General features: G+C 34.3%; 1 protein-coding gene across 1 annotated transcript; it reads right to left on the bottom strand.

Annotated features, from left to right (window-relative positions):
- LOC146133440 (histone-lysine N-methyltransferase SETD2-like) lies at positions 1–27,564 on the bottom strand. The gene is made up of 34 exons (XM_083397752.1): positions 27,189–27,564; positions 26,703–26,798; positions 26,416–26,462; positions 26,217–26,355; positions 25,389–25,530; positions 24,543–24,612; positions 24,376–24,434; positions 23,380–23,526; positions 21,910–22,986; positions 21,308–21,404; positions 19,928–19,987; positions 19,305–19,402; positions 18,539–18,606; positions 18,005–18,091; positions 16,079–16,240; positions 14,761–14,971; positions 13,811–13,986; positions 13,241–13,418; positions 12,422–12,573; positions 11,123–11,325; positions 10,580–10,695; positions 10,298–10,431; positions 9,847–9,934; positions 9,264–9,340; positions 8,794–8,897; positions 6,977–7,169; positions 5,827–6,049; positions 4,954–5,025; positions 4,230–4,316; positions 3,757–3,825; positions 3,183–3,436; positions 1,629–1,740; positions 970–1,155; positions 1–213 (listed from the first exon to the last, which is right to left on the bottom strand). Exons 1-34 carry the CDS (start codon positions 27,560–27,562, stop codon positions 55–57), a joined length of 5,517 nt encoding a protein of 1,838 aa, XP_083253878.1. The 5' UTR covers positions 27,563–27,564; the 3' UTR covers positions 1–54.

Raw genomic sequence — 27,564 nt, 5'->3', positions numbered from 1 at the left:
GCGCCGGAATCGAAAATACGCCGACGACGAAAGAGGTCACTTCGGGTCAAGGGGTCACCTCTGGTCATCGTCTTTACCCTTGTATAAAGGTCCGCACTTATTCATGTATTTGCGTACGTATTCTTTTGCTTTGTGTTTCACGTTTGCGTTGCATTCCAAATCTTCCCAGACCTGAACTTGCTTGATTTCTTTCATCAGGACATTGTGCGTTAGCTGAAATAAAAACAAAAGTGGGCTATTAGCCCGCTTTTTTCGACACACACCACTAATACAACAAACTGATCTTCTATGATCTTGTAAGTGCAAAACCAAGTAGTAGCTCAACGTTGTTATTTTAACAACTACACTTTGGTAAAAATAGGTTATCTTTTTAATAGCCAGAGCTATGACGGACCTTTGTTTTGTTTTTGTAATTTTACTAAAATTTTTTTTTTCTTAACGTCATTTCCTTTTTCAGTTCGCGACCCGCTTTTAATGCAATTTTGCTGTGCGACCCAAAATATGATATGACGAAATAAATAAAGTTACATAAAACCAGCATCTTTACTACTGGCGTACCTACTGAAATGGTTAATGCGACACAACACATCGTATTTGTGATATTGTTGCATAAGTGTTAGGTAAGGGTAATGCAATAATTTCAGGATCTAATAGAAAAATGTAACATTAGAAATGCTTCGCGACCCACCTGAAATAGCTTCACGACCCACTGGTTTGGAAGCGCTGTTTTAAATCAATAAAATAATTCCTTCAACTATTTCGAAACATTAGGAACACTATATACAGATCTGTTCATAAGTTTAATGTTGAAAATAACGGCCCAAATAGACGTAAAAAGCGACAAGCTTTATTGTCCAAACGTTTCGGCAAATGCTCATGCCATCATCAGTGATATCATTTCGAAAACAGTTCTAGATGTGTGTCTGTCACTTCTTTTAAACACTGCCTATCGAGGTGGTACACACGAACCTTCCTGGCAAGATGCTTAAAGTCTTCTGTCGAGGTGATTCTTCCCACTTTGCAGTCGGACTTGCGGTAAGCGCTTAGGCACTGGACCACGTGTTGCGACATGCGCGAGCGGAAGGTTTCGCGCGCTTTTCGTGCGCTGTCGGTGTCAGAGGCGATCGCCGCCGCCCCGATCAGCTTGTCGTTTGACTGCAAAGAAAGCAAAGCTGTTTTTTTAAGTTTGCCCCGTGCCCCTTTTAATGCTTTGCCTCGTGTTTTTTTATTAGAAAGCTTGTAGGACGATGGTGGTCCACAGTTTTTGGAAGGATTTTTTGTTAAGATGTCGCGTCGTCGACAACACACTGTTAGTGTTCTTGCCAATTTTTTTGTATCATAAAGTTGAACACAATGGCGCCCGTCTATATATTGTTTGTAAAAAAGCACGAGGTCTATTCTAAAACATTTGTTTAAATGGCAGTTGCCCAAAACCTGATTTTATCAAGGGAAAGGTTAATAATGTCAGGAGCTCAGTTTGTGATACAGGTTAAAACAGTTTGTGATGCAGGGTAAAGCTCGACTTGACTATAGCTTTAAGTTAGCATAATACTCACCGAAATAAACTTAAGCCGAAGGTTATTTGGTAAGTTACAGTTCGTGCATGCGACATTTGATTAATCACTAACCTTTTTGTTTCCCTCGTCGGACGTGGGAGTGGATATGTCCATTTCTCCTCCTTTCTTGCCAACCAAGTCCTCCTCTGTTCCGTCCCAGGTCGGAGGATCCCACTGAGTTTGTCTGAGGAGGAAAATGCAACATTTGCACCAATTATTCGAGCCGCAAAGTAAAGTTTAGTTATATCAGGGTTTCCCAAACTGTGGTCCGCGACGACTGCACGGGTGGTCTGTGGCGATATGACAAGAAATTAAAAAGTCACACTTGTACGTTGTACAGTACGGACTCTTTTTAAAAAATTCCCGCAGTTATTCACAGCTTAATGTTTTCGAAAGCTTTTGCTATCCAGTATTGTGGTCAAAAATTTGTTTACGAAAAATTATCATACTCCTCGTCTATGACGTAATAATATATCCTTATCGCCATTCGAAAAAATACAGGTCCAGACTTTCCGTGGACTCTGACTTACGTACGATTATGCCTTTCACAAAAGAGATATTGATGATTTATGTAGAAAGAAACAATGCCATCCGTCCCATTGATGTTGTCAGTTTTGTAAATTAATAAAATTCGGTTTTAGTTTAAACAAGGGTAATGAGTATTTAAAAATGTTAAAAAAAATAAAAATTCGAGTTTCATGTGTTAACTTTAAAATCCATGTATTAAGTTAAACTTCTCATTTCGATACACATGTGTTGCCATGCAGCTTTTTTGAAATTGTATATATCTTAAGCGTAATATTTAATCGCTTGTGTAATGAGTTTAAAACTTACTTTTCGGAAAACACATGTAAATGATGATTTCATTTTATATGTAATTTGGGGTCGGTTAATAAAAAGGTTGACGACCACTGGCCTATACCATTGATTCAGCAAATTAGTTTCCACGGAAAGTTAGATCAACAAAAATTGATTTAATAAGGAAGTTTTGTTCACTAAGAACTGCCACGAACACATTTTACGATTAATTTAATTTGAAAAATTGGTTTCACGATCAGAAACTATGTATCAGAAAAAATGTTTGCGCGTCAGAGTTGAATCTCAGCTTTAAAATAAGATTTTTTACAAACTCGTGAAAGAGTGAAAACCGATTTTCAATACATTGCAATAAAAAAAATTTAAACCAAGCTGCGTCACATTTGACAAAAGTTTTTCGGTTTGAGCCCAAATAAAACCCATGAATTATGGTGACCAAAGATTTACGCGATTTTCCCTCATAAATTAAGATGCCCAAATTTGTAAAATATATATGTAAGGATATCTAGTTAATGAAACATGCACATTGCACACACATATGTGTGTTAACAACTGTGATCTAGCCCTTCTCAAGCTGTTTTTTTATTAAGGATTATGGCTTACGTATCATTAGTACACCGAAAGCCATCGTATTGATCGACAGATTCGGTGAGTCTGCGATGACTTTAGATGTACTAAGGCTATCTATTTAATATATTTTATGCCGAATGACGTCTGGCTGGAATTTGGCAAGCGTCCAACCGGCAAGTTTGGCGCAAAGAGACCAAAATGCAAGCTTGCGTCCCAGCAGCGCACCTGGCGGTGACGTACCTGGTTATGACGTGATAGTAGTAGACGCAGCCGTCCGCGTCAGACGCCGTTTTCCAGTTGGGCGGGAGTCGTGGAGGTCGGGGGTCACGTGGGGGTGAGGGACCTTTCGAGGGCGTGTCCACCGAAAGTGGGGTGTCGGACCCAACCTCGGGCCGCGTCAGTGGGGCCACGGGGACTTCCGGGATGGGTTCAGGGGGTTTAATGGCAACAGTGGCGGGGGGTTGTGGGGTGAGGGTAGCCTGAGACGCGACCAGCTTTAAAATAATAAAAAATGTGTTTTTGCTATACAAGTGGAGTAGTAATACATTTTGTGACCTGTCAAATTACTTTAAAATAAAAGAAAATGTTTAAAGACATAAAGTTTCCCTGCTCACAATAATCGGATGTTAGATTGGCATCTAAACGTTGTTTCGACACAACAACCTGGTGCGGGAATCGGTTTTAATCAGATTTTAATATTAAATCTACCGGCGTTTGCTTAGATTCTGGAGAAATTAGTCCTGTTTTTAGAAAATGAAACAACCAACCCATAAAACCAGGTGAAATAAAGTTATAATCGAGTAGAAGAACTTACCGCGTTTAGTTGATCGACCGACATGAGAACAATCGCTTGGTCCGCGTGAGAAGAAAGAACAGTGATGCCCTGAACAGCAAGAGTACTATGGTAAAACACGTTTTTAGAGGAAAAAATTTAAAAAGTCGCAAGTTAATTAGGTCTTAAAACCGCGATTGGATCTCTAAATTTACATACACGACTTAAAAGTGGAGTAAATAATTGTAATTTGGCAGTATTGACAAAATTAACAACAAAGTAAAACCTAAAGATTAAAGGCATTAAAAAGGTATTAAAAGAGCTAAAGGAGAGATTTACGTTGACCACAATGACATAATCAGGCTTTCCTGTTGGCTCATATTCAACTTTCGATAATGATTTAACAGTTCAAATAAAAAACATTCAGCTAAAATTGATGGGAAAAAAGACGATTGCAACAGGTGCAAGAAACATAAGCGAGCACATCGCAGAATCAGAGCATTGCGTCGACTAACCGAGGGATAGGTGGCCGCTTGTGGAAAAGAAAGGAGCATTGATGAGAAGTTCTCTGCTGATGTCCTGGTTGGATCCAGGTGAAGAACCTATGAAAAGTTTTTTATGTAATAAAAGTGATTCTGAGAACAATGGTTCTCCAACTTTTTAGGTTGCAAAAAAAAAATAAAAATAATAAATCCCAGCACACTTCTACAGAACTATATTACCATACCTTGACAATCGCCTTCAATTCATGACAAGGGAGAAGGTAATGCCTTAATATTATGTTTTTTTAATGGATAGTGTGCATTCAAACTTCGCTTGTAATAACAAAAAATTGGCGGAACACTTGAGAATCTTTTGAAGCACATAGAATCACTGCTTTAGACATTTACATCGAGGAATGCAGGTTGATTTACAAATTACAAGAACTAGTAGTTGTTTTTATCAAAAAATGGTAATACTTCAAAAAAGTCAAAAAACAAGTTGTGTTTATTTTAAAATCTTGAATCTTGAACCCCTAAGCGTCTGCAGGCGAAATGTTGACATCATTATGATAACTTTGACGAGAAGAACATGCAATGAAACAAACCGACTGACTTAATATTTTTATAATGCGCTACCACATTTTTATGATGTACGCATTAAGACGAAAACAAGAGCCCATTACAGCAGTTGTATGAATCACACATGCTTGCGTTTTTAATGTGATTCTGACGTACTTGATGCGAAAAAATGTCTGACCTGCTGTGACGGTGGAATTCCGAGCACGCCCATTGGTTGAGCCACATCTAGAACCGAGTTAGGGTACATGGTCTAAATTTGAAGAAACATTTAATGAATTGAGATAGAAAGTCGCTTATTATCAAATGCAAACTTTTACAGAGGCGTAGTGTCTCATTTTACACTGACATAAAACTTTTCAGTATCGCTTTCTGAAAGAAAACCTAATGGATTTGAATAAGAAGCTGTTTACAAAAACAAAAACAAATTTTGAAGGCTAAGGGTAATATGCGTTTAGAGATAGCACAACATTGGTCAATTATGCCCTGGTTGGACTAATAAGTAGTCATGGACTCGCGTAAATAACCAATCCACAACCTACAGTAGATTAGCGGTAAATTGAAATATTTAATTCATTTCAAACACATCAAAATTAAAAAAGGGGGGAACTCTAAGGTTGTACCGGTAAGATGGATACAAAAACTTTTTACCTGTTTTTTGTAGCTAGGAAAGTATGACTTGTAATCATTTAAAAAAAAATTGACAAAACAATTTTATTTAACCTTTTTGTTTGCCTGCTCAGTTTATAAGGCTAGTACGATAAAGGAAAGAGCAACTCTGTAAGCGCGTAGGACTACGCAAATTTAAAAAAACGAAAAGAGGAATTTATAACTTAGATCAAATACACCTATAGGCCATGTTAATTGCAAATTATTCATGTAAAACTCGTAGCTTAAAAATGCATGTTAAAGCCAAATATAAAGACGTTTTTACAATTTACTCGGCCTATTTGGTTTAGACATTAATTTTTAAGCTGAATTACAGACCGTGCATACTTGCATAGTTTACCTAAACTTTTTTTGAAGTTTTTATAACTTAAAATATGAACAGTACCTGTATTACAGCTTGTCCGTCCGCCGTGTACGCGACCATACCCTGTGACTGGGGGTCTTGCTGGGGAAATGCCCCAGGGGCAGGTGTGGGGGTCATGGTGCTGGGTTCAGGCTGGGGGTTGATCTGGATCAGGTTGCCCGAGTAACCGCTAGGGGTGAAAGCGGGGGTTGGGTCGGGTAGAAGACCAGGACCCAGGTTGGTGGGTGGACGGCGGTTGGTGGGACTGGTTAAAACATAATTGGTTTAAGCACGCGTAATAGATTTGGTAGGAAAACTAAAGTGTATAAAAATTTTGTTTTTACAAAACAACTTTTATATACGAGTTGTGAATATGACAAATTAGTTTGAAAACTATAGCTCGAAAAATACAAAAGATGGTGGGTTCTGGTAATTTTATTGAAAGTGTTAATTTAGTTCATATATAAAGTTAAGTTTAGTATCTAACGTGCCTGGCAATCCTTATTTAATTTAACGCAATCCACTTTCTTTGATACTATAAACTTTTCAGCTGAAATCAGGTTTGAGGGGTTCGATAAATGTTTGAGTGATGTCACATACACACGCGTGTCGCATACCGTCGAAAGGAAATTTACATTCGATCGAGTTACAATAAAGTTTAACACAAAAGAGTTATCGCAGGTCAAGTTATATTTTCTTAGAGGCTTTTATCATCAAACATAGAAGGCTAAACGGTAAAAAAAAGGGGGAATACATGATTACTTCAGAGCTTGAATACCAGTGTTTGTAATGACTCTATGACTTCACTTAAGTGCACTTAATTCACTGTTTTCAAATGACTTGACTTGACTTAACTCATTTGGGAAAAAATGACTTGAATTGACTTAAGTCTTTCGGACAAATGACTTGGGTTAAAATGAATGGTTTTCATGGAGCATTTTTTTTTATATAAAAGTGGGTTATATATCGACATTTTTCTACATAAAACAATTAGCTTGCTATATGTTGACAGTACTTGTAGTTGTTTACAACACTGGCGAAAGGCTTCCCGTTAATTATGCATGAACTTGAGAGAGAAAAAAAATCCCATTTGTCACCAAACCAAAAAAGGGATGAGTCATCATCACCAGACGATAAAAAACACCGTGAGTCATCAAATTTAACGATCGATCCAAAAAAGGGGGGCACTTACAGAGTTGCGAGGGGCTGAATGGTCTGGGGCCAGGTCTGACCCCGGAGTGGGGTCAGGGGAGGGGTGTCCTTGGGGCCGAGCTTCTTCTTCTCGTCCTCCTTGCTTTGGATGTCGCGCTCGAACTGTCGCCGATGCTCTTCGCGCGACAAGCGACTCGCGGCGGAAGCGGATTCGTTGAGCCAGGCGTAGTTTGCTGCGAGAAGAGTGTTTTATAGTTTGGAGCATACTGGTTGGAGGTTGTATTAAGACCTAATACGAATATCAAAGCCCATAGAGAAGTAGATATCATTATGAACGTTTCGAGTAATTCTTTATTCATTTTCAACATAGACTATGCTACCTACTTTAAAATGATACCTACTTGTGTATGGGCTTTAATTTCATATTAAGTGTGTTAATTGGATTATTAGTTTCAAAGTTTGGCAAACTTTTTTCCTGTTTATAGAGGCGAATTTAAAAACTAGCATTCTAGTTGTTTTTAATAGTTCAAATTTGGTCGAACTTAAGTTTTCTTCTTCCATCGAGATCAATTTAGAAACAGGTGGAAATATAATTGTTCCTTTAAACCATCAAACCGCCCTGGAGAGTTGTTACTCAAAAAGCGAGCATTATTTACTCCCGATTACATAAAAACGATATCAAAAGAATAGTTTTTTAAACTCTCCAGCTAAAATCTGTAAGTTAAAAGAATATAGAATCTGACACATATTTAAAATTCTTTCGGAGAATTATATCAGTAAAATACGCTATTTTATAGGCGAAGTATATTGTCTTTATTTTTACCAGCCGGATTTTTATTCGAGAATTTTTCACGTGATTTTCTTCCCTTTTAAAGCTTACATGTTAGAGTGTCGAATATAATAGATTCAAAACACATTGCTGTAGTCGTTTACAACACAAATCTTAAATCTCTAGCAATCAACGCACGAGTTTACTTCTCTACAAATTCGCGCCTCAACCCTTAATCGCGCTACTAGTGGTTTTCTTTGCCGCGTAAGTAGCGGGCTAAACACATTTCGGAGAGCCAGACGTTTTTAGCTGCGATGTACAGTTCTAGGCATCCTCTTAAATCAAGGGTCGGAAACATTTTTAGCTTGAACTTTTAAGGTACAAAGAAGTGCGTTGTTTGCAAATATTGCCGAGATTCCTTAATAATTTGTTATCGGATCGGAATCGATACCACCTTAGTATCGGACAAGTACCGATACGATACTACACTTGGTATCGGGTATCGGCTCCGATATGGTATTATCGGACATCCCTATAAGTATTTCGTCTGTCGTTTTTTATTTCTGTCAATGAGATTTGAATATTTGGACAATTTTCAGGCAAACCAAACTTAAGCCAAATGTTCCTCGTTGTATTTCCATGAGAGCCATATAATACTTTTTTAACATCTAGTTATATGTTGGCAAAAAATAGTAAATTGAGCAGGGCCGTTTATTTTGTTCTCATTTAAAGGACAGAACGTACTATGCACCAAAAATGAATTAGCTAAGTTTGTGCAAGTTTGATTACGGAGTTCCGTTGAAAGAATAGGGCCTTTTAAATTTTAAGAGATCCTTCAAACAGGATAACAGTGTCGAAAAACAAATAGGATTCGAGGGAAGCGCCGAAAATTTGCTATTGGTTGTATTGAAAAAGGAAAACTAAAGTTTGGAAACGGTCGTGGTCGAGTGCAGTTTTATTTGAGATCTTCGATTTTTCTGCAAGCTAAATTATTTCATCAAAAGATCCATATGGCGTCACAAAAAGAGCCATAGGTCCCCTACCCCTGTCTAAAACTAACTAAGTGATAAAACGTTCGCCTTATATACCTGAATCGTCCCTTTCGGCCGAGGTTTGCCGCCCAAGCTTGGTTTCCGCTTCTCTTCTCTTTCTTGGCGGAGATCGACGGTGACCTCGCCTCTCATCTCGCTGCCTGTCAGTACAAACAAACTGGTTGGAAATTGTGGTAAGAATATCAAAGCCATGCAGAAGTAGGTCTCATTTGAAAGTTTCAAATAACTCTTTATTTATTTTTGATGTTAAAAACGGGGGGTGGGGTTTGGGGTTAGGTAAAATGTTGTTTAGGCCTGATTCTGGCCATTTAGGTCGTATTCCGATGAGTTTAGGACTTATTCCGATTTAGATTGTACTACGACTATGATGTATTAGTCATATTTCGGTCTATTTCGAACTGTGTTTTATTCCGACTATAATGTTGTTCTTATTTCGGTCTTATGGCTGGAGTTTTGTACATTGCACAAAATGCACATTCCCACAAACAGCATAAATATTCACATACCTCTTGTCAAAATCTTTGTCGCCATCGCCCGCGTCATTGCTTGCGTCACCATGACAACCGACGCTTGGTGATGACGCCTGTTACACGTAACACAAAGATATTATGACGTAGGTATATAACTTTGTGATAAAGTAACGTAATAAAACAACAAACGCTCTATTATATTGATGACAATCCTGCTTCTAAAATATGGCAATTTAATTATGCTGTTGGTGCAGTATACAATTACATACATGTTGGGCTGTTGGCTTAAGTCAATTTGTTTATTTATGTTATTTGTATCTAGTTTTTGTTGCTTTTACACTTGTATAAACATTGATTTTCTTACCTTATTTTCCATACATACCAGCGTTTGACACTAATACCATACAACATTTACACCTGGGATATGTCAATTGTCGTTTAATTGCAAATAGAGTTCACTGTTTTGCGAAAAAAAAAAACACAAAAAAAAAAAAAAAAAAAAGTCCTGGAATCCACATGGTTATGATATGGGTATACATTGTGATCTAGCCCTCCTAAGTAGTACTGATCAACGATTACGGCCAGAGTTACTTATAGTTACTATTTTTTTTATTCTCACCTGTGAACTTGATCGATCGTCAATGCTCCGCTCGCTATCACCACCCAGCGGCAACTTGGTAGGGTCAGCTCGCTGTCGCTTTGGGATTCTGACGAAACGAACTTTAGTTTAGGCAACGAGTTTGTAAGACAGCATAGTTTTTTTTAATAAGTTTGCTATTCTTTACGCGGCTACACTACTGTTAAATTTAATATAAAAGCCAGAAAAATTCCATGGCTATCACTTGTAAATGAAGCACCTTTTCGCACCTTCTTTCCAAAAAATATTAATAGGAAGCAGAGAAACAGTGCGAGTTCAAAAAATGGTAGACAGTGGGAGAACAAAAACACAAAATATACATTTAAAATTACAGTAATAGAGACGTCCAAACTTTTAAAAGTGCTACAATAATAAAACTGAATCATGTTTTAGCATGGCGGTTAACAACAACAAAACAACTACCATCACTTACCTGTAAATTTCCTTCAGGTCTTTCCAGAGGTCGAGCAAGGAGTTGGTAAGTGAAGTGATTTTCTTGGGGTAGTCGACTTTTGGCGTCTGCTCTTCCACGTTCACCAAATCCTCCGCAACTTTTTCAACAGGTTTCTAAATAAATCAAACGTTTTAGCTTCTACTACTCTGTTACCACTCCCTTCATTAAAAACAGCAAGATCTTTATTTCAATAAATAATCACGTCACTACTTTTTGTGTGCGGTCAATTTGAAACAATGTTGCGTTTTTGTGTTTTTTTACCTCTTCGGTGTCAATTTGTGATGTTGTGACTTCACTGTTTTCCTGAGAATCTACGGTAGGACTTTCTTCGACTGGTTTTACATCATCAACTTGCATAGCTTCTGGTTCAGTTTGTTCTAGTTGAAAAAAAAGTATCTCAGTAAAAAAATTATTTAACGTCCATGCCATCAGTGGAAAAATGCATGTTTCACTTTGGTAATCATAAACTTCTCTGTATAATGTCGAAATACAGCTCTATTCGATCCAAGCGAACTTTGAAATATATTAACAGCATGTGGGCATTTCTTAAAGATCAAATTATTAATACTGACAGTAGAATTAAGGGTCAGAAAAGTAAAATAAAACATGAAACGTGACATATCAATTGGCAACGTGAACACGTCCCCCTGTTATTCTCAAATCGACCAAACTAAACAAGAAGAAGTTTACTTGGCTAATAGTTAAACATAATTATTTCATTTGTTTAAAAATATTACTAATTGGGTCAGTTTAAACTTTTTACGAAAAAAGGTTTTTAAATCATTAAATTATACAGGCACCAACCTTCTTCAGCCCACCGCTTCACCATTGACAATACTTTGCTGTCCTCGAGGATGTTTTTATTGGTGATGGGAAGCACTTGAAGGGTGTTGAGGATTTCGACACGGAGCGAAAGCGAAGAGCTATCCCCATCCGAAGCGGAGGTTCCACTAACGTCCACCATCCAACTCCACAGAAGCGGCAAGCCGTGAAGTTGGAGAAACGACCTTGTTGTAAATTACAAATCAGGTAGTGTAAGATAGTGTGAGCAGCTATATTTGTAATTTGTATCTAGTTTAAGTATCTTCTGTGTTTTATATTTAGGTCTAGTCTAATTTCCGTTTTTATAAAAATATGTATACTGTTCGATGCTTTTTTAGTTTCTCAGGTGTAACAAATTTCCAGCCATGTAGAAACTGTATATATACCTAAAAAGTGCCAATCATTGAGTACTAGTTTTTTATAATTTAATAAAATAATGCACTTTATCAAAAATAATTATTGAATAAAAGTAATCCTAGTTCAGATTATAGTTCAATTTCTAGTTTTAGTGAATTCTGTAATTATTTATCATTCTAATCTAATTTGGGAAAAAGCAAAGAGCTCTGTGAGTAGCAAAAATGGATGTATTTTAGAAAAAATATAAGTTACACAAAAAAATAAAACTGACAGTTTTGAAATGATGAGTACTGTAAATTTCAGAAACCTACAAAAAACCTAAGGCAAACGTTAGCTTAAGGCTTAACAATAGCATTGACAATTGAGGACTAGTTTTCCAACCTTATTTGTTCTGTTGTTTAGTAGGCTGCGAGCTGCGAACCAATACCCTACTAAAAATATTTTAGGCGATCCTATGTATGAACTTTGCGTATTTTTTGGGAATACTGGGAATGCCTTTGGGAAGGAATGCTAACCAAAATTTATAATCTATGCTTGACTCCCTGGGTCACAAAATATTGCTTTTAAGTTTTAACATATGACAAAACACAATCCAAACGCTAAAACAGGGTGCAAATAGCATCTGGATTAAAACACCATTTTTTATTGTAAAAAAGAGAAACAAATGTATCTTTTTCCCTACTGTTCTTATAAACATGAACTAGAAAAAGACACAACATTCATAAATCCAAGTCTACACATTAACCAGAAAATTAATGACATGAAGGACTGAAGGTGACAAAATGTTAAAAATATTTTACATTTAGTTATTTGTGTTACTGTATTTACTTTTGTTAAACTTTTTCTAAAAAAAAATGTCAGCTGGATACAACAATAGTAAAATAAAAAAAAATAAAAAAAGTTGAAATCTTAAGTTTCACTAACCGTAGGCAGGGCTGGCTTTCCGTTTTGCAAATTACTTTCAGGCACATGAGGCGTTGTTCGGTGGTTTCGCATCGCACCATCAGCCGAGCCAAGACAAGCACTTCTTTGGTGAACTGAAGTCCATTCATGAGACTCGATATTTCACATTCAAGCTGGAAGAGCAATTTTTTAAAGGTAAATACAACTATATGAGAACCTAAGTTAAATATGCTTCCACAAACTAAATGATCTATATACATTTATTAATTTCAAGTTGAAGTAGTCATGTAATAAATAATATGTTATAACTATGGATGCCCAAAAAAATCAGGTCTGAGCTGATACTAGATGCCAGGCCACCATGTGTAGATATTGTCCAATATTAGGATGATATTGGTGTTGATATGATACTTATATTTGTTTGTATAGTTGTACATTTAGGATGTTATAAAAGAGAAATAGCGCCCAATTTCTCACACAACGAAAAGCTGTCAAAATGATTACAAACAACCTATTTTCTTTAAAAAAACATACAATTTAAGACTTCTTTAACTTAATTGACAGACCCTAAAAAAAACAGTTTTAAACACCCTGCCTTGGTAGTTTTAGAAAAAACATATTAGCAACCAGAGGAAACTTAAATACCTATGAAGCAAATTTTTGTCAACCACCTTCTGTTAGCATGTTTTGATTTTAGCAATATTACTTATTTAGCTGCAGTAATGACTTCATTTAATAACGCATCGGGCAGCCATATTTTTGCCACAATTATGAGGTGTTAGTTTCAAAAAAAAAAAAAAAAACTTATCACGTCGACAGAAAAATATTATAGGAATCTACCGATCCAACTTCAAATCCTCTTTTCTTCTTCTTTTTGATCACTTTTTGATCCTGCTCCTGATTAAGAGGCAGCATTTCTTCCCATTTCCTCCATTTGGCAACATCCTCATCAGTTGGCACTTTGCCCAGAAATCCACGGCACTTTGAAGTTCCGCAATAACACACCTGTGCCTGTTTTCTGTGAAATTTAGCATAATCTTGTTAAAATTGCTTAGTTTCTTCCAATAACACTTTAAACAGTAAAACTTTAAAATTCCTGAATAAAACTTAACAAACACAATAAGTTTGTGTTCATATATTATAACAGATAATAGTGGTAGTATGTTATGTTTTAATTGTAAAAAATCTACTTGGATATCTTATGTTGCAAATTTTCTATATGTTGAAAACTAATTTTTTTAGCAAAATGTGCCAAAAGATCCATTGTTCAAAATATTATAACAAATCAAAACAATGCATATTTATAGGAATGCATTTCTACTTGATATAAATTTAAACAACTTTTACGGCAACCAGCAATGATGTATTTCCCTGAAAAGTTTATACAGATTTTTACCTAAATAAACTTACCCGTAATTTTGGAATTGGTAGTCGAATGTAATTTCTTCTCCTTTTTGAATTTCTTTTATGGAAAAAAATCCCACACGAAGTCGACCATTGACTGTCCATTTCTGTGTCTCACAATTTGGATCGCAACTGTGGTTGATAAATCTTGAGCTATTGCCTTTATATGAAGCATCAATAATCTGAAAGTAAAATAACTGCATTTACAAAAATGTCCAATTTAATATATTTTTTTATTTAAAAACAAGGACAGCAAAGAGTTAAACGCTCACCCAAAACCTTTTTAGAATTAAATACCAAAACATTCAAATAAGTGTAATAACATACAACAATAAAATACACTAGGATAAGTCCCAGCTTTGATGACAATACTTTCTAGATTTAATAGCAGTGTATACAAATCGCTAGTTGGATTAATTTATGGCATCATGCAAAGATATTTTTGCACTCATATTGGTTTCAAACTTTTAGGTTTTTTGTCTTTAACACATATATAAGCGTACTATGAAAGTTATTCTGGTCTGCTTTAATGATTCTGGCTCTGGCACACCATGCAAATAAAATATGTTTGGAATAAATATATCATTCCAGAATGATTGTACACTGAGGTTTATCATTCTGATTTTTAACTGTAAATACTTCATTAAAGTCATTCATGGAATTTTCCCTTTTCTGTACTTTAGCATTTAACAAACTTTATTCTTTTTTGCATAAATGTTTTTTGCTGTCTAGTATCTTCTAAGGACTTTTTAAGGTTTAATCATATAACAGTATCTAAAGAAGCGAAAACCTAGCTTTCTAGTGATAAACAACCATAAAAAAAACAGAAATTCAATTATGTTTTGATACAATTTTTCACTGGTGTGCTGTCCAATTGAAATGTTACATTGCCTTTGTCATCAATTTGGAGAAATTTAAGGTTAGCTTTGCACTTGTGACATTACACAACATCTAACCTCATCTTGAGACAAAGCCATAAAGTAAAAATGCTGCTGATTTTCTTGTGCGTAAATCCTGGATCGTCGGTCAAACTCGTACTGGTCAAAAACTTCGCCACAATACTCCATTACAAGGTTGCCAGGCAGAATGTCAGCAGAAGCCTGCAAGCCCCAACCCTTCCAAGACGTTTGAAAGACTTCAGTTGGTTCATATTGCCTGCGCTGAAACCTTAACAAACAATAATGGGTAGTAGAAATGCCATGGTTTTCTTAATGCCAAGTGATGTAATTCCTGCAGAGGGCAAAACATATATTTGTAAAACGAATATTAGAAGCAAAACATGGCAGTTTAGTAATATCGCGGATAAGTTCACAAATGGAACATGTGCAGTTTGTTGAAACTTTCTGCGGTAGGTACCAACTCTGCGATTCTGCACTATAACTGCAGTGTTATATACATATTGTTACATCATACAAATCATCCAAGATGAATATGCTAATCTTTAGGACTAATTTAACGATTTGAAACAGACAGTCAAGTTACCTTAATTTTTTTATGTGTTTTTAACTTTAAAACAGTCAAAGAGTCTGTAGAACAAAGCTGCTTCACATAATGTGACCCAGAAAATAATAAAACGGTACAGTAAGTATAACAAAAACCTTCTCACAAACAAATTTAAGACAACAAATCAATTTAATAGGATTGGGTGTAAACAGCTATGCTTTTATGTGTTTAGTACCATACAACACAGGCAAGCGTTATGATAGAAATGCCGTCCCCGAAAGCACTGCAAAGTTCCTTGTTTAAATTTCAATCTTAATGACCTCATTAATGTTTAATGGCATGTTGGAATAATTTTATATATTAATAAATTGCTAAACGAGTTATAAACCAAAGATTTGGTGATGAAACCTTATTGGGATGCAAACTTAATTGGGATATTACCAAAAGTCAATGCTTTATAGTATATTGGAAGGGTGAGATATAGCACTGTTTATTTTTATGAAAGTTAAGATTTATACATAGGACCAAGCAATATTAAAGACATGTAAGATACCAAAACTTTGCTATGGCAGATGCGAAACCCTCGAATTTTAATAATAAGTACAATTCACCACCCGTCACATTTCAGTTTGCAGCTATTTCCACATATGCCACAGATTTGCTACACAAGGTACCTTGGTTGAAAACAATGGTGGTATTTGAAAAGGTATTGTTTGTATTTATTATCTACAGGTTAATACTACGTAACAGATAAAAAATACCATGTGCCCAACTTCTAACCTGTTTGAGCAAAAGTGTAGCTTGTCAAAGGGTGTTTATCTTTTAACAAACCTTTTGTTTGTGCAGCCATCACCAAATTGGCACCGGGATGAGCATTCAATCATCAACAATCGGTTTAGGCAATTGTCACCACAAAGCTCAGATCCATCATCTTCCAAGGTTGCACATTCGCAAACCATACGTCGGATTTCTTTTCTGACACGGCTCTTTTTTCTATAATAAATTCCATAGTTATTTTTTTTTAATTGAAACATATTCCTATGCGCTACATGCGACCATAAATGTTGGGAGATCTAACAGATCTATAAGACTGCTACTGTTTTATTCAACTTTTATCTGCCTTTTTATCTGCCAAAAATACTTAATCACATAGTATTTTATCACAACTACGACTCAACCTCTTTAATGAAACTCTCTAACTTTAAACTTACTATAAAGAACATATTACTATTTTATTAATTGCGAAAGTGTTCTTCCAAACAATATTTTTATTAAATCTACCGATGTAACAAAAAACCTATACAGGAAATCTCCATCAGGGAAATGAACTATTTTATTGAAAAACACAGTTTTAGCGAATTGCATAGATGAGTTAACAAACAATATAAGTGCAACAGCTTTAAGTGGCAATAACTTACAAAAGGCATTAAACTTCACAATCAAAATAGCTTTCACTTTTATACAAAGCAGAACACAAATAAATTTTATCGTAAATATTGAATAAAAAATATATGAGGACTGTAAAGAAATTATGAAAACAGACATTTTGTAATCTTATATAGTACATCTCATATAGTAAAAGTAAGCTCAAATACTAATTTATTTTTCGTCATTTTATTTTTTAGTTTAAGTAAACCATAAATGAAACATTACCATTAGTGACTTAAAATGCAAAATTGAACACATTTCAAGAAGACGGACCTTTTTTAAGAAGAGGAAACTTTGAAATAATGGTTGCTGTTAAGAAATGTATATTTAAACCCATTTTGCTCTTAGGATTTATTAGTTTAGCAACAAAACCTTGGTTAAAAGGAAAGATTGAAGTTAAATTTCATCAATTGTGAAACTGTAAAAGGGTGATATCCTTATGTATGTTTTTCTAAGTGACACTTCAGATGTCTACAAGCAGAAAACATTATAACGTATTTCCACTCTTAATATTCTATGACACCTACTCGACCTAAATGCATGGTTTTACCAGATAACAAAGAAAACAAAACGTATAGACTGTAGTTCATTTATATGTATATAGTAACAGGTAAGTTTGCATATAAAATATAACCAAAGGCAAATATATGACTACAAATATAATAGGATGCCGAAAACTGATTTCAATTTGTCGTCTCTCCAAAAAGACTCCAAAAAGACTTGTCTGCGTTGCTGATGAGATTTATGAAAAAGAGACAATAGACTGCAACAACACAATCCTAGTTAATAAAATTTGCTTAGAATAAACTGTTTTTAATGATACTGCTCGTAATGTAACTGCTCATCTATGAAATCTCCCAACATGTGCAATTGTGCATGTAACAGTACTACAAAGTAATTAACCTAATATAAATGAAGCATATTATATCACCAATCAAAACAATGTTCTGAATATTGAAAGTACAGTACTACAATTAAGCAGCAAATTAAGTTAACTTAACTTAAAAACAAAACAAAAAATTATTTTTCAACAAATTGATTACTTTTGGCAAAATGAATTCAAATTGATTCGCACTTGGTAATGCAAAGAAACTGATTTTGAGTGTTACCAACTTTTTGAAATAATGGTGAATCCCTTGCAATTATTTTTGTCATTTACATTCCCATAAAATTCATTAAGAAATAAAAAAAATTAGTTTAAAAAGAACTTTTATTCCGTAAAAACTACTTTGGGAACTACGCAGTTGGACTTGGAATACTGAATAAGACAGTTGTGCAACATATAACTAAATTATAACATCTAGAGCCAATATTTTAGCATTTACTCACTTGTCACTGAGGTAAACATTTTCAAGAATTGCTTCAAAGTGCGGTGGCTGGTTTTCAGCCGAAGTGGTAGGTGCTTCGATGTTACTTCTAAAATACAATGAGAAAAACATAAAAAATCAAAACTTATTCAAACCAAAAAAGGCATACAACCTTATTTTTATTTTGGGTATTTTACAAACAATTTCTAGTATTCTAGGTTATTAAATGCCCGCTGAAAATATGAGTTTATACATGGGTGGAGTAAAATATATTTAAAACTTTCATTATTGCCCTTAATGGTCCAATCGGTTCGATTTTCACAAACAACCGTCTTTATGGTATAAGTAAACGTTTGTTTTAACAACCAAAACTTTAGTTGATTTGCTTGTAATGTATTTGGCTGAATTATTAGTCTTTGAATCACTGCCTGAGAGTCTCAAATGGCATGCATCAAACGAAATATACAATATTTTACAGGAAGATTTATCACTATTTAGGGGTCTAACCACCCCATCAGAAAAAACTTGCAACAATACACAAATCAAAATGACCAACTTTGTCTCCACAGTTGGCAAGGAGTCTTGTGCAATATTTTCTTCTTTGGGAACTTCAATTGCAGAATCCTATAAAAAACAAAATGTAAATAGGATGTTTGTCACAAAATTGGGCTAAAGCCGTGGTTTCCAACCTTAGTGTTGCAAGGGGTTGTCTGGGGGTCACCGTGTAGTATTTGAAAACATATAAATTGACAAGAACAAATCAGTATGAAGTTATAAACTAAAAGTTTTGCAGAAGAATGACCAAAAGCAACTGCAAGTCCGAAAATTGTGTTTATGTGGGATTTGCTGCAATCAACAATTAGTGTTTATCATGTCACCATTATTCTTGTTTTGAATGAAGGAATCAACACAGCTTCAGTTGAATAGGCCTGTCTAATTAAAATTGTTATGTAACGAATGGAGGCTTAAAGCATAACATTGGCTAGTGCATACTTTTAGCGTAAATTTTTAAACAATCTGTTATTTTGTTTAGTGTAAACATTTTGCCAATTTGAAAGTGATTCTAATAGAGTTTGCATCAAAATTGGGGGGTGGCACAAGTTGACGAAAACTGAAAACAGGGTCACTAGAAAAAAGGGGTCAATAACCGCTGTGCTAAAGAAAACCCTAACTGTGTCAAGCATTCTGTTTTTTTATTAACAGGGAACAGGGAAACTCTAATAAATCTTGACAATTCAGGTTTTAATAGAAAAATCTCCACCAGGTGTTGTAAGATATTACTAAGGTATAAACAATGACAAGGGATTTTGCTTTGTAATTACCTCTTGGGAAGCTTTGATAGATGCTGATTCACTATTCATTCTAAAAATCCTTGGTTTCGGCTTCTGCTTTGTTTTAATCCTGGCTGATCTCCGACAACCTTAAAAAAATAACAGTTTGTAAAACTAAAAAACACAGCAGATATTTTTTACCAAATGGCAAGCATAAAATAATACAAATGGCTCAGCATTATTAACATGGTAGATGGGTTTTTAAAGAATGTAAAATGGTCACTGCAATATATCAGGAATTCACAGTTTATTTTTGCACAATCTAAAGAACCCAGGGGTCATATAATAGTGAAATGTCCCAGCAATTAAGTTTAACAGTGGGAGCATAAAGGGTTACCAAAAGGGGCGCCAAGGACTCATCTAAAATTTTTTAATAAAGGGTCAAGGTTTTCCAATACTCAAAGGGTCAAGGTTTTCCAATACTCAACTTAATAAAGGTCAAGGTTTTCCAATACTCATTTGGATTTTGCATAATTATTAGTGAGCAACTTGTCTCCAATCCAGGTATAAATGTAAAATTTTTCTTAAAAGTTCTACAGAACGACATCTTTCGATTTATGAATAGGCATTATAAAATTCTAAACCCTGCTATATATTTTCTAAATGAAACATACCATCATCAGTAGCAGAGTCATCTTGGGTAATTTCTTCTTTGAGCTCTGTTTCTTTGGACTCTACATATTAAAAACATAGATAATTATTTTAAACATTATGCAACATTTGAAAATGCTACTGTTACAGATATTACCCTGACACATTGAGACAAAAGTTTTTTTTTTGTAAAATAGGTCAAAAGAAAGATATAAAATCAACAAACAACATTAGGATTGTATTGTTGTTACGGCCATTGGCCATACATTGTGCACTGAAATTTCAAATATTAGTATTTTTAAACTACAAAAACGACACAACATTTTTATTAAAAAAATAAAAAAGATCATAACAGCAAGCGTACTGGAAATATGAATATACTGTTGCTGCCAGGCATTGTATTAAGCTGCCAGGCATTTGCCACATTGTTTTTTCGTCGTTTTTTTTCACTATATATATACCTCTGCAAGGTTACAAGGCCACATTGTTTTTTCGTCGTTTTTCTTCACTATATATATACCTCTGCAAGGTTACAAGTTTATATGCCCTGATGAAGATTACCTGGATAGGTTATCGAAACGTCGGTACAGAATAAATAATTGTCGGAAGAACCTTCTTTATCATTAGTACTGGAAATATGTGTAGAATGTATCTGACTAAAGCTCTTATATCTTGTTTGTAAAGTGATATTATATTAATACTACATTTTTAATAACATGGGCAGTTAATTATGGTTGGTAGATAAATTAATGGTGGGGCATTTGACAGTCGTTTAAAACACTTAACCTGTAACACTTATAGCCAAAGACATAAACAACTTAAGTTTATACAAACGGGTGTGATTTATATATTAACCAACTCAAAAACATTTTTGAAAACTTGCAAAAGCTTTTGCCTTTCTAAACATGTACAATGTGCCAATATTGTGACATCAAAAATAGGTAGAAATCTGATTTATCATTAGTATACCAATTAAGGCAGCACATAGGCAGAGTAAGCAAAAAAGAAGCAAGGACATACTTTAGTAAAATATATTTGTAACAATGATCGGTATTGTGTGCATAGATGCCAAACGCATGCATCAGCCTATTTAAACAAACTATAAGCAATTTAGGAAGTTTAGTGAGGTAACCGAATGACACTGCACATGTGCCCTTGAAATGACTTTGTAATGGATGGAGTGATGGCAAATAATAAAGAGTCATAATCAGCAGAAAAAACAACACAGTAAAGCAAATTGTAACAATGTTACACCACTTTTACTAAAATAACCAAAAAAAATACAATACTTTGTTTCTTGTGTTTTTTTAATACCTGTAAGGCCAAGGTATACTACATTTTTATGTAGTTCTAAGTTCAACTGTTTATTGCTATTTTCAGTTCCTATGTATAATATAACTTACCTATGGCAGGATCAGCTAGTTTTGATATATTATCCACTGGTGAAAGGGCAATCTGTTGTGTAATAGAATCATCTGTTGCTTTTTGATCCTCAACGACCTAAGCAAAGTAAAGAAATGAAAAGGTAATCAAATTTTAGACGTGGCATGAGCCATTGAGCCAAAACCTATTAAGTCATTGTTTTACTGTTTGGCCGGTAGTCCTTTGATATAATTTTTTGTAAAACAGAGACATAAAAGCACAGAGTCATACAAGCATACACAAAATAGTTACTGTAAAATGCACAATAAATTGACAATTGTATGCTAGTTAAATTGACATTTTTATGTTTAAGTTTTTAACTTACTGTGCTCGTACAAAAAATATATCAATTTATTAACATTGAACTACAGTTAACATAGAAGTTTAATCACAATTTTATCCCAATTTTACATTTTCACTGGTGACATACAAATTGTTATACATGCCAAGAACATAAAGATTTTTTTAAATAGAATAGCAAGTGATACTTACAATACCGGTAATCAATTCAAGCATTAATAAATAGGTGGGAGCTAAAATCTCACCAGGTTTAAGTAAACAATGACAATATTAAAAAATATACCACTTCAGCCGACGATTTATCTTTTCCAAGGTAATCATCTTCATCAACAGGAATCCGAATCTCAGCGACAGGATAATTATCTTCAGTGCCGGAGGCTGAGCTCAAATCGTCAAACGCTGTCATTTGCGGACCGTGCATTGGGCTTTCAGAACCCGAAAAAAGAGGTGATTCAGGTGATTGTGATCCGTCAGGAAATGCCGATTTATTTTCGATATTAGCCTTTGATTCTTTGGAATCGATTTCGACTTGTTCAACTTCAGAAGCATTTTGGGAATGTAGACGTTCAATTGCTTCTTGTTGCGCAATTTTTCGCTTTTCTTCCTCCTCTATTGCTTTGAACCACCGCTTTTTGGCAGGCAACGACGACTTAATACCTGGAGAGGTCTCAGTGCTGGATATTGCAACAGCATCAACATTATTGCTAGGCTCTACTGGTATATTGCCGCCGTCTTCAGTGCCAAATTTAGGGCTTAACATGGGCACCTGTTTTGGAGAGGTTTCACATTGGTGTAGGTTATCACAAAGTGGTGGTGTATTAATGTGCAATAAATCGGAATTCAATTTTTCAAATAACCCAACAGAACCTGGTTCTGTTTGAAAATCCACATCGCCATTTTGCATAGATTGTTTCGGTGCAATGGTGTTTTCAACTTCAGAATCATTCACACTGTTATTATTTTGAAAAACTTTATTGGATGAGGTTTCTTCAATACTGTTAGATGATGATATATTACAATCTTCATTGATGTGTCGATCAGCAACTGATAACTGAGTATTAGACTCACAGGGCAACAATGGTATGGTGTTGGTGTTAACCGTTTCTTGAGTTTTTTCAGATGGTGCAACATTGTCTGATAAAACATTATTGACACTTGACTTATCAGGTTTATTGGAAAAAATTAACTCTGCATTCTCTGAAATAGTTTGTACTACAGCAGGAGAATGATTCACACCGGGTTCTGCTTTTATATTTACATCAGTACCTAAAATGTCTGAGGAAACTTTATTTTGCAAGACTTTGGACTTTGGTGAATTCCCCTCTGTAGCATAAATACAATCAAACACATTTCTTGTCTCCTGAAATTAAGACACAGATAATTATTTGATTGACATTTAGTGAGACACAACTATGATATACCAAAATGATGCATATGTCACTTGTGATAAGTTCAAAGAATATATTGATTAAAAACTACATGTGATTATATTACACTCTGGCATAGATTTTTCCTAAAAAAATTATACTTAAATAGAGAACAGAAACTGCAATGTGGTATTGAGTTAAAAGCATTTGTGACTAGTAAGATTTTATAAACTCATATGAACTTAAAATTGTTTTCCAATTTGACTTTTTTGTTAAGTTCATGAGAGGCAATTGTCATTGGAATACAATACCAAACTAACATTTTTACAACCAAAATATATTCATGAATTACTACCGCCAAGTCAAATAAAACATAGAAAAATTACTTTATTGTGTTGGACATATTTTGCATCATCCTCAGTAACTCCATCATTATCACTTGCTGCAAGAGGAAGATCTATTTCTTCTTCTTCATCCTGAACTTCTCCCATCCAACTTTTTATGCTGGCAAGCGGAACCGCAGAATGTGCACCCTGAGTAAATAATAATATACTTGAAACTATTCAATGAAACATATACACACATATGTGTGTTAGCCCTTCTGAAGCTGCTTTTTAACCAACGATTATGGCTTACAAATCATTAGTACACCGAAAGCCATCACAGACTTACTGAATCTGTTGATCAATGTAATGCAAGCAAGGCAGGCTAGAAAAACAACTAGCCTGCAGTGAGGTTTGAACTCACGACCTCCGGACATACCGTCGCTCTACCAAATCAGCTACACAGGCTCAGGTGGAGCCAGTCTAGAAACAACCGTTGTTTTTTTAGCCTGCCCTGCTTGCTTCATTGATTGACAGATTTGGTAGGTCTGCAAAGCGTTCGGTGTTCTATACTTGAAACTAGTTATCTATATGTGTTAAACGGCTCATATTGAAAGTTTTGCTAGAAAATCTTGAATAAATTTGTTTTGTTTTTTTATGACACTTTGATTTGATTGGAACATTATGACACTTTGATTTGATTGGAACATGAGGTGGAACTGTTGTGTGCGAAGCATTAGCAACATTGTATTGCATCTTGTAGTTGTACAGTGCTACCTGATTTACAGATTTTGAATTAGATATATACAGAGATCATGCAAGATTTAAATTAAATTTCATTGAAACATGTTATAAGTAAGAAACAAAAAAGATTCTACTGTTTAAAAAAGTCTAAAAAATGCAGCTTCTTTGTAAAACTTATTTCAATTTATTAAACACATTTTTCTTAGAAAATCCTACTTTAGAATTTATTTTTAAAAATTTATACTAATTTTTATTTGGTTTATTCATAGATTTTAGCTAGAGAAAATAAACAGAAAAGAAAAATCAATATATTACTACTTTTGATGATCCAGTATTTTCTTTTTGATGCGTTGGTGACTTTAAATCTTCAGTGTCTGACAAAATACAAAAAGTCAAATTACAGATTGCTTTATAGTGTATTTTCCAGGTTTTCTAAAGATACAGTTATTAACGGAAACCATTATTGTAACTAAAATTCATACCAGTGGAAGGCTTGAGGTCCTTGGGCAATGGCGATGTAACAGAATCAGAAAAACTTGTATGGAGTTTTGACTAAAAAAAACAAGTGACATTTTTTTAAATGATTTTTTTAAATAACGAATTTTTAAAGATGCTTATGTATTTCTCCTAATGCAGTAGGAAATTGTAATTGTATAGATCGACCGGTATCACTTTTTTAGAGTTTTTGCAGTAGAATATTCGCAAAAAATTACAGATACCTATAGAGCAGTAAAAGCGCAATATCGGCCAATATTATTTGGGAAAAATATCTAGTAATTTCCACCAAAAAACTACCATAAAAAATAATTTTAGGGTTCTCTTAGAAACGATTAGGCCATTTAAAAAGGGTTTTGAGGATATGTATATTTCTCTGGAATATTGAAAATTGGATACAAATAAAGTGTATGTCTTGGATTTTACTTTTTAACAGGGGTTGGCAACCTATGTTTTGTGGATAATTCTGGACCGCCAATGTTTATACATTATCTTCTTTTTTTTTGCTAAACATTTACCTCGCAAACATAACCATATTTTTTAATTGTGATTGAACCCTTTTTTGAAGCCAGTGATGAGGAAAGGGTTGCTGGCCACTGCTCTAGGCTTACTTAAAAGAAATATGCATTTTTGCCATGGCTAACTGCTAATATTAAAATGGTAATAACAAAAAAAAAATCAATACACCTGTTGTTTAAAAAGTTGTTTCGACTCAGTATTAAAGTTGACTATGTGACATACTACTTCATTTAGCATTACTTCTATTGTTATTTCAAGTTTAGTAAAAAAAATGTTTAGTTGTCCTCACTTTTTATCACAACCCCTAAGCTTACTTTTTTAGATGAGGACTTTTCAGGTGTTCTGTGTTTATGTGGTTTTCTTTGGTTGTGACTCTTTCTCGCATTTTCATCATCTGAACTGGAATCTAGAGAACCATTTCTTGAAATATGCCGCTTACGACTGGTAACTTGTCTCCTGCAAATATATATTAAACCTTATTAACATATACACATAAGTAAAGATTGATCGCTATCACTTTTTTCACCGGTGCCAATACACAATTTTTAATTTTTTGCCGACCGATACACCATACCAAAATTTACTTTTTTATATATGTGAGATACACTTAATAGCGTGTATTATTCAAACGATTAATGCAAATTATATTCAGTTTATCAAACTATTTAATTATTAACTCTAACTCGAAAGTTATTACAAATTAAATTTTTTATGTAATAGTAAGATATCGGCAAAATATCTGTCTAAATTTACAGATGCAAAGTAAAATATATGCCAATATTATCTCTAACACATGAGCTTAAATATATTTGTAATTTAGGCTTTTCTAAGGTTGTTCAGGCACCGTAAGTAGTATATATGCTAACCAAAATCAAATTTGTTTCGGAATATTTAAAGTAGAAACCGAGTGATAGCACTAATGCTTGCGAAAAAGCATTAATGCTTGTGAAAAAAAGCGAATTAGAACAACCTATCAGCATCCCAAAACAGTTTTCACACACCTTACGGGTGCTGGTCAATAAACCCTGGTCTAAATTGTCAATAGTATAGTCTGTATAGATATATAAAAGTGTACTTCATGAGCTGGTTGACATAAAATATCAATATGTTATGGAATATAAAAGAAAAATTCACCACTCTACCTATTTTCACTTCGTCTCCGAGGGGATCTGTGGTCAGATGAGGGTCGACGTCGATCTCTTGATCTTGAACGAGACCTCACCCTGACAGTAAACACATTAAATTCAAAGCAAATTTTAAAGCCAAAAAAAAGACATAACTCTATTTTAGTGTCGTATAAAATTCACATATATATATAATATAGCATTCCATTTTATATACGCTGAACAATCAGCCAGTATTTCGTAAAAGCAGTTAATAAATCGGTACTATTTGGCATTTAAAACATATAAAAAACCTTTAATTGAATAAAATATAACACTGTGATTTAATTAGCTTTCCAAAATCTACCGTCAATCAAACCTGTTTCATGTTTAAACATAAACTATTTTACAAGTTTTTAAACATGACACGTGACACCTATGAAGTATTTTAAATATTTCTTTATTAAATAATATGTCAGGCCTTGGTTGTTTCAATGCAGGTAGAAATAAGTAGTCTGAACTTACCTTCTTGAAGATTTATCATGACTACAAGATCGTTTGCGCTTCGAAGGTGATCGATGTCGCTCAACATGCTCTTGATGTGAAGAATCATCTGACTTTCTTCTGAGAAAAATAGGGAAATTTCCAATTTTAGTAAAACATATTAAAATGTAAAACAATATTATATATTTTGGAGCATAATGGTTGGAGGTTGTATAAATATTATATATATTTCTATTTTTACTAAAAATTAAAAGTAGTATAGCTTAAATGAGGAAAACCATTGTTGATTAACATAATTCTACAACAGAATGGCCAAAAGTATTACAAAGAACATAATTAAAATGTCATATATATATACCAAAACCTGCAAAATGTGATGTAATACTAGAGTTAGTAATGACTGCACAGTCCACCAGGGTATGAATATATATCTATATACATATATAACTATGACAAATTATCATTATGACTGGGTAAATAATGCAAATATGTAACAAATAGAAATACCTGTGACTTTCTTTGGCATGGTTAGATAAATTCTTAGACTTTGATGTCGTCCCACGCTTTTCAGGTGTTGTAACATTTTTATTGGAGTCTTTGTCTACAGTCAATTCAGGCAAGGGAAGTTTTATTTTTAACTTCGGAATTGGTTCCAGCTTCTCCACATTTTGTGAATTATCACTCTTTTTGTTTGGAGAATCCTGGTTATTCAAAACTGCAGCAGTTTTTTCTTTGGATGGAGACTTTACTTCATCTTCTTTTTTAACAGTTATGGGTTTTGAAACAGCAGCTTTAAAAGTTGTTTTAAACAGGATTTGACAATTCCCTTTTAATTTAAACCCTTTAAATCCTTGCAAAGGAACACCTTTTGAGTGATTCATGC

The sequence above is a fragment of the Ascidiella aspersa genome, chromosome 9 (genome assembly GCF_963924565.1).
Source record: "Ascidiella aspersa chromosome 9, kaAscAspe10.2, whole genome shotgun sequence".
In the NCBI taxonomy this organism is placed as follows: domain Eukaryota; kingdom Metazoa; phylum Chordata; class Ascidiacea; order Phlebobranchia; family Ascidiidae; genus Ascidiella; species Ascidiella aspersa.
This window is presented reverse-complemented; position numbering and strand designations above follow the sequence as displayed.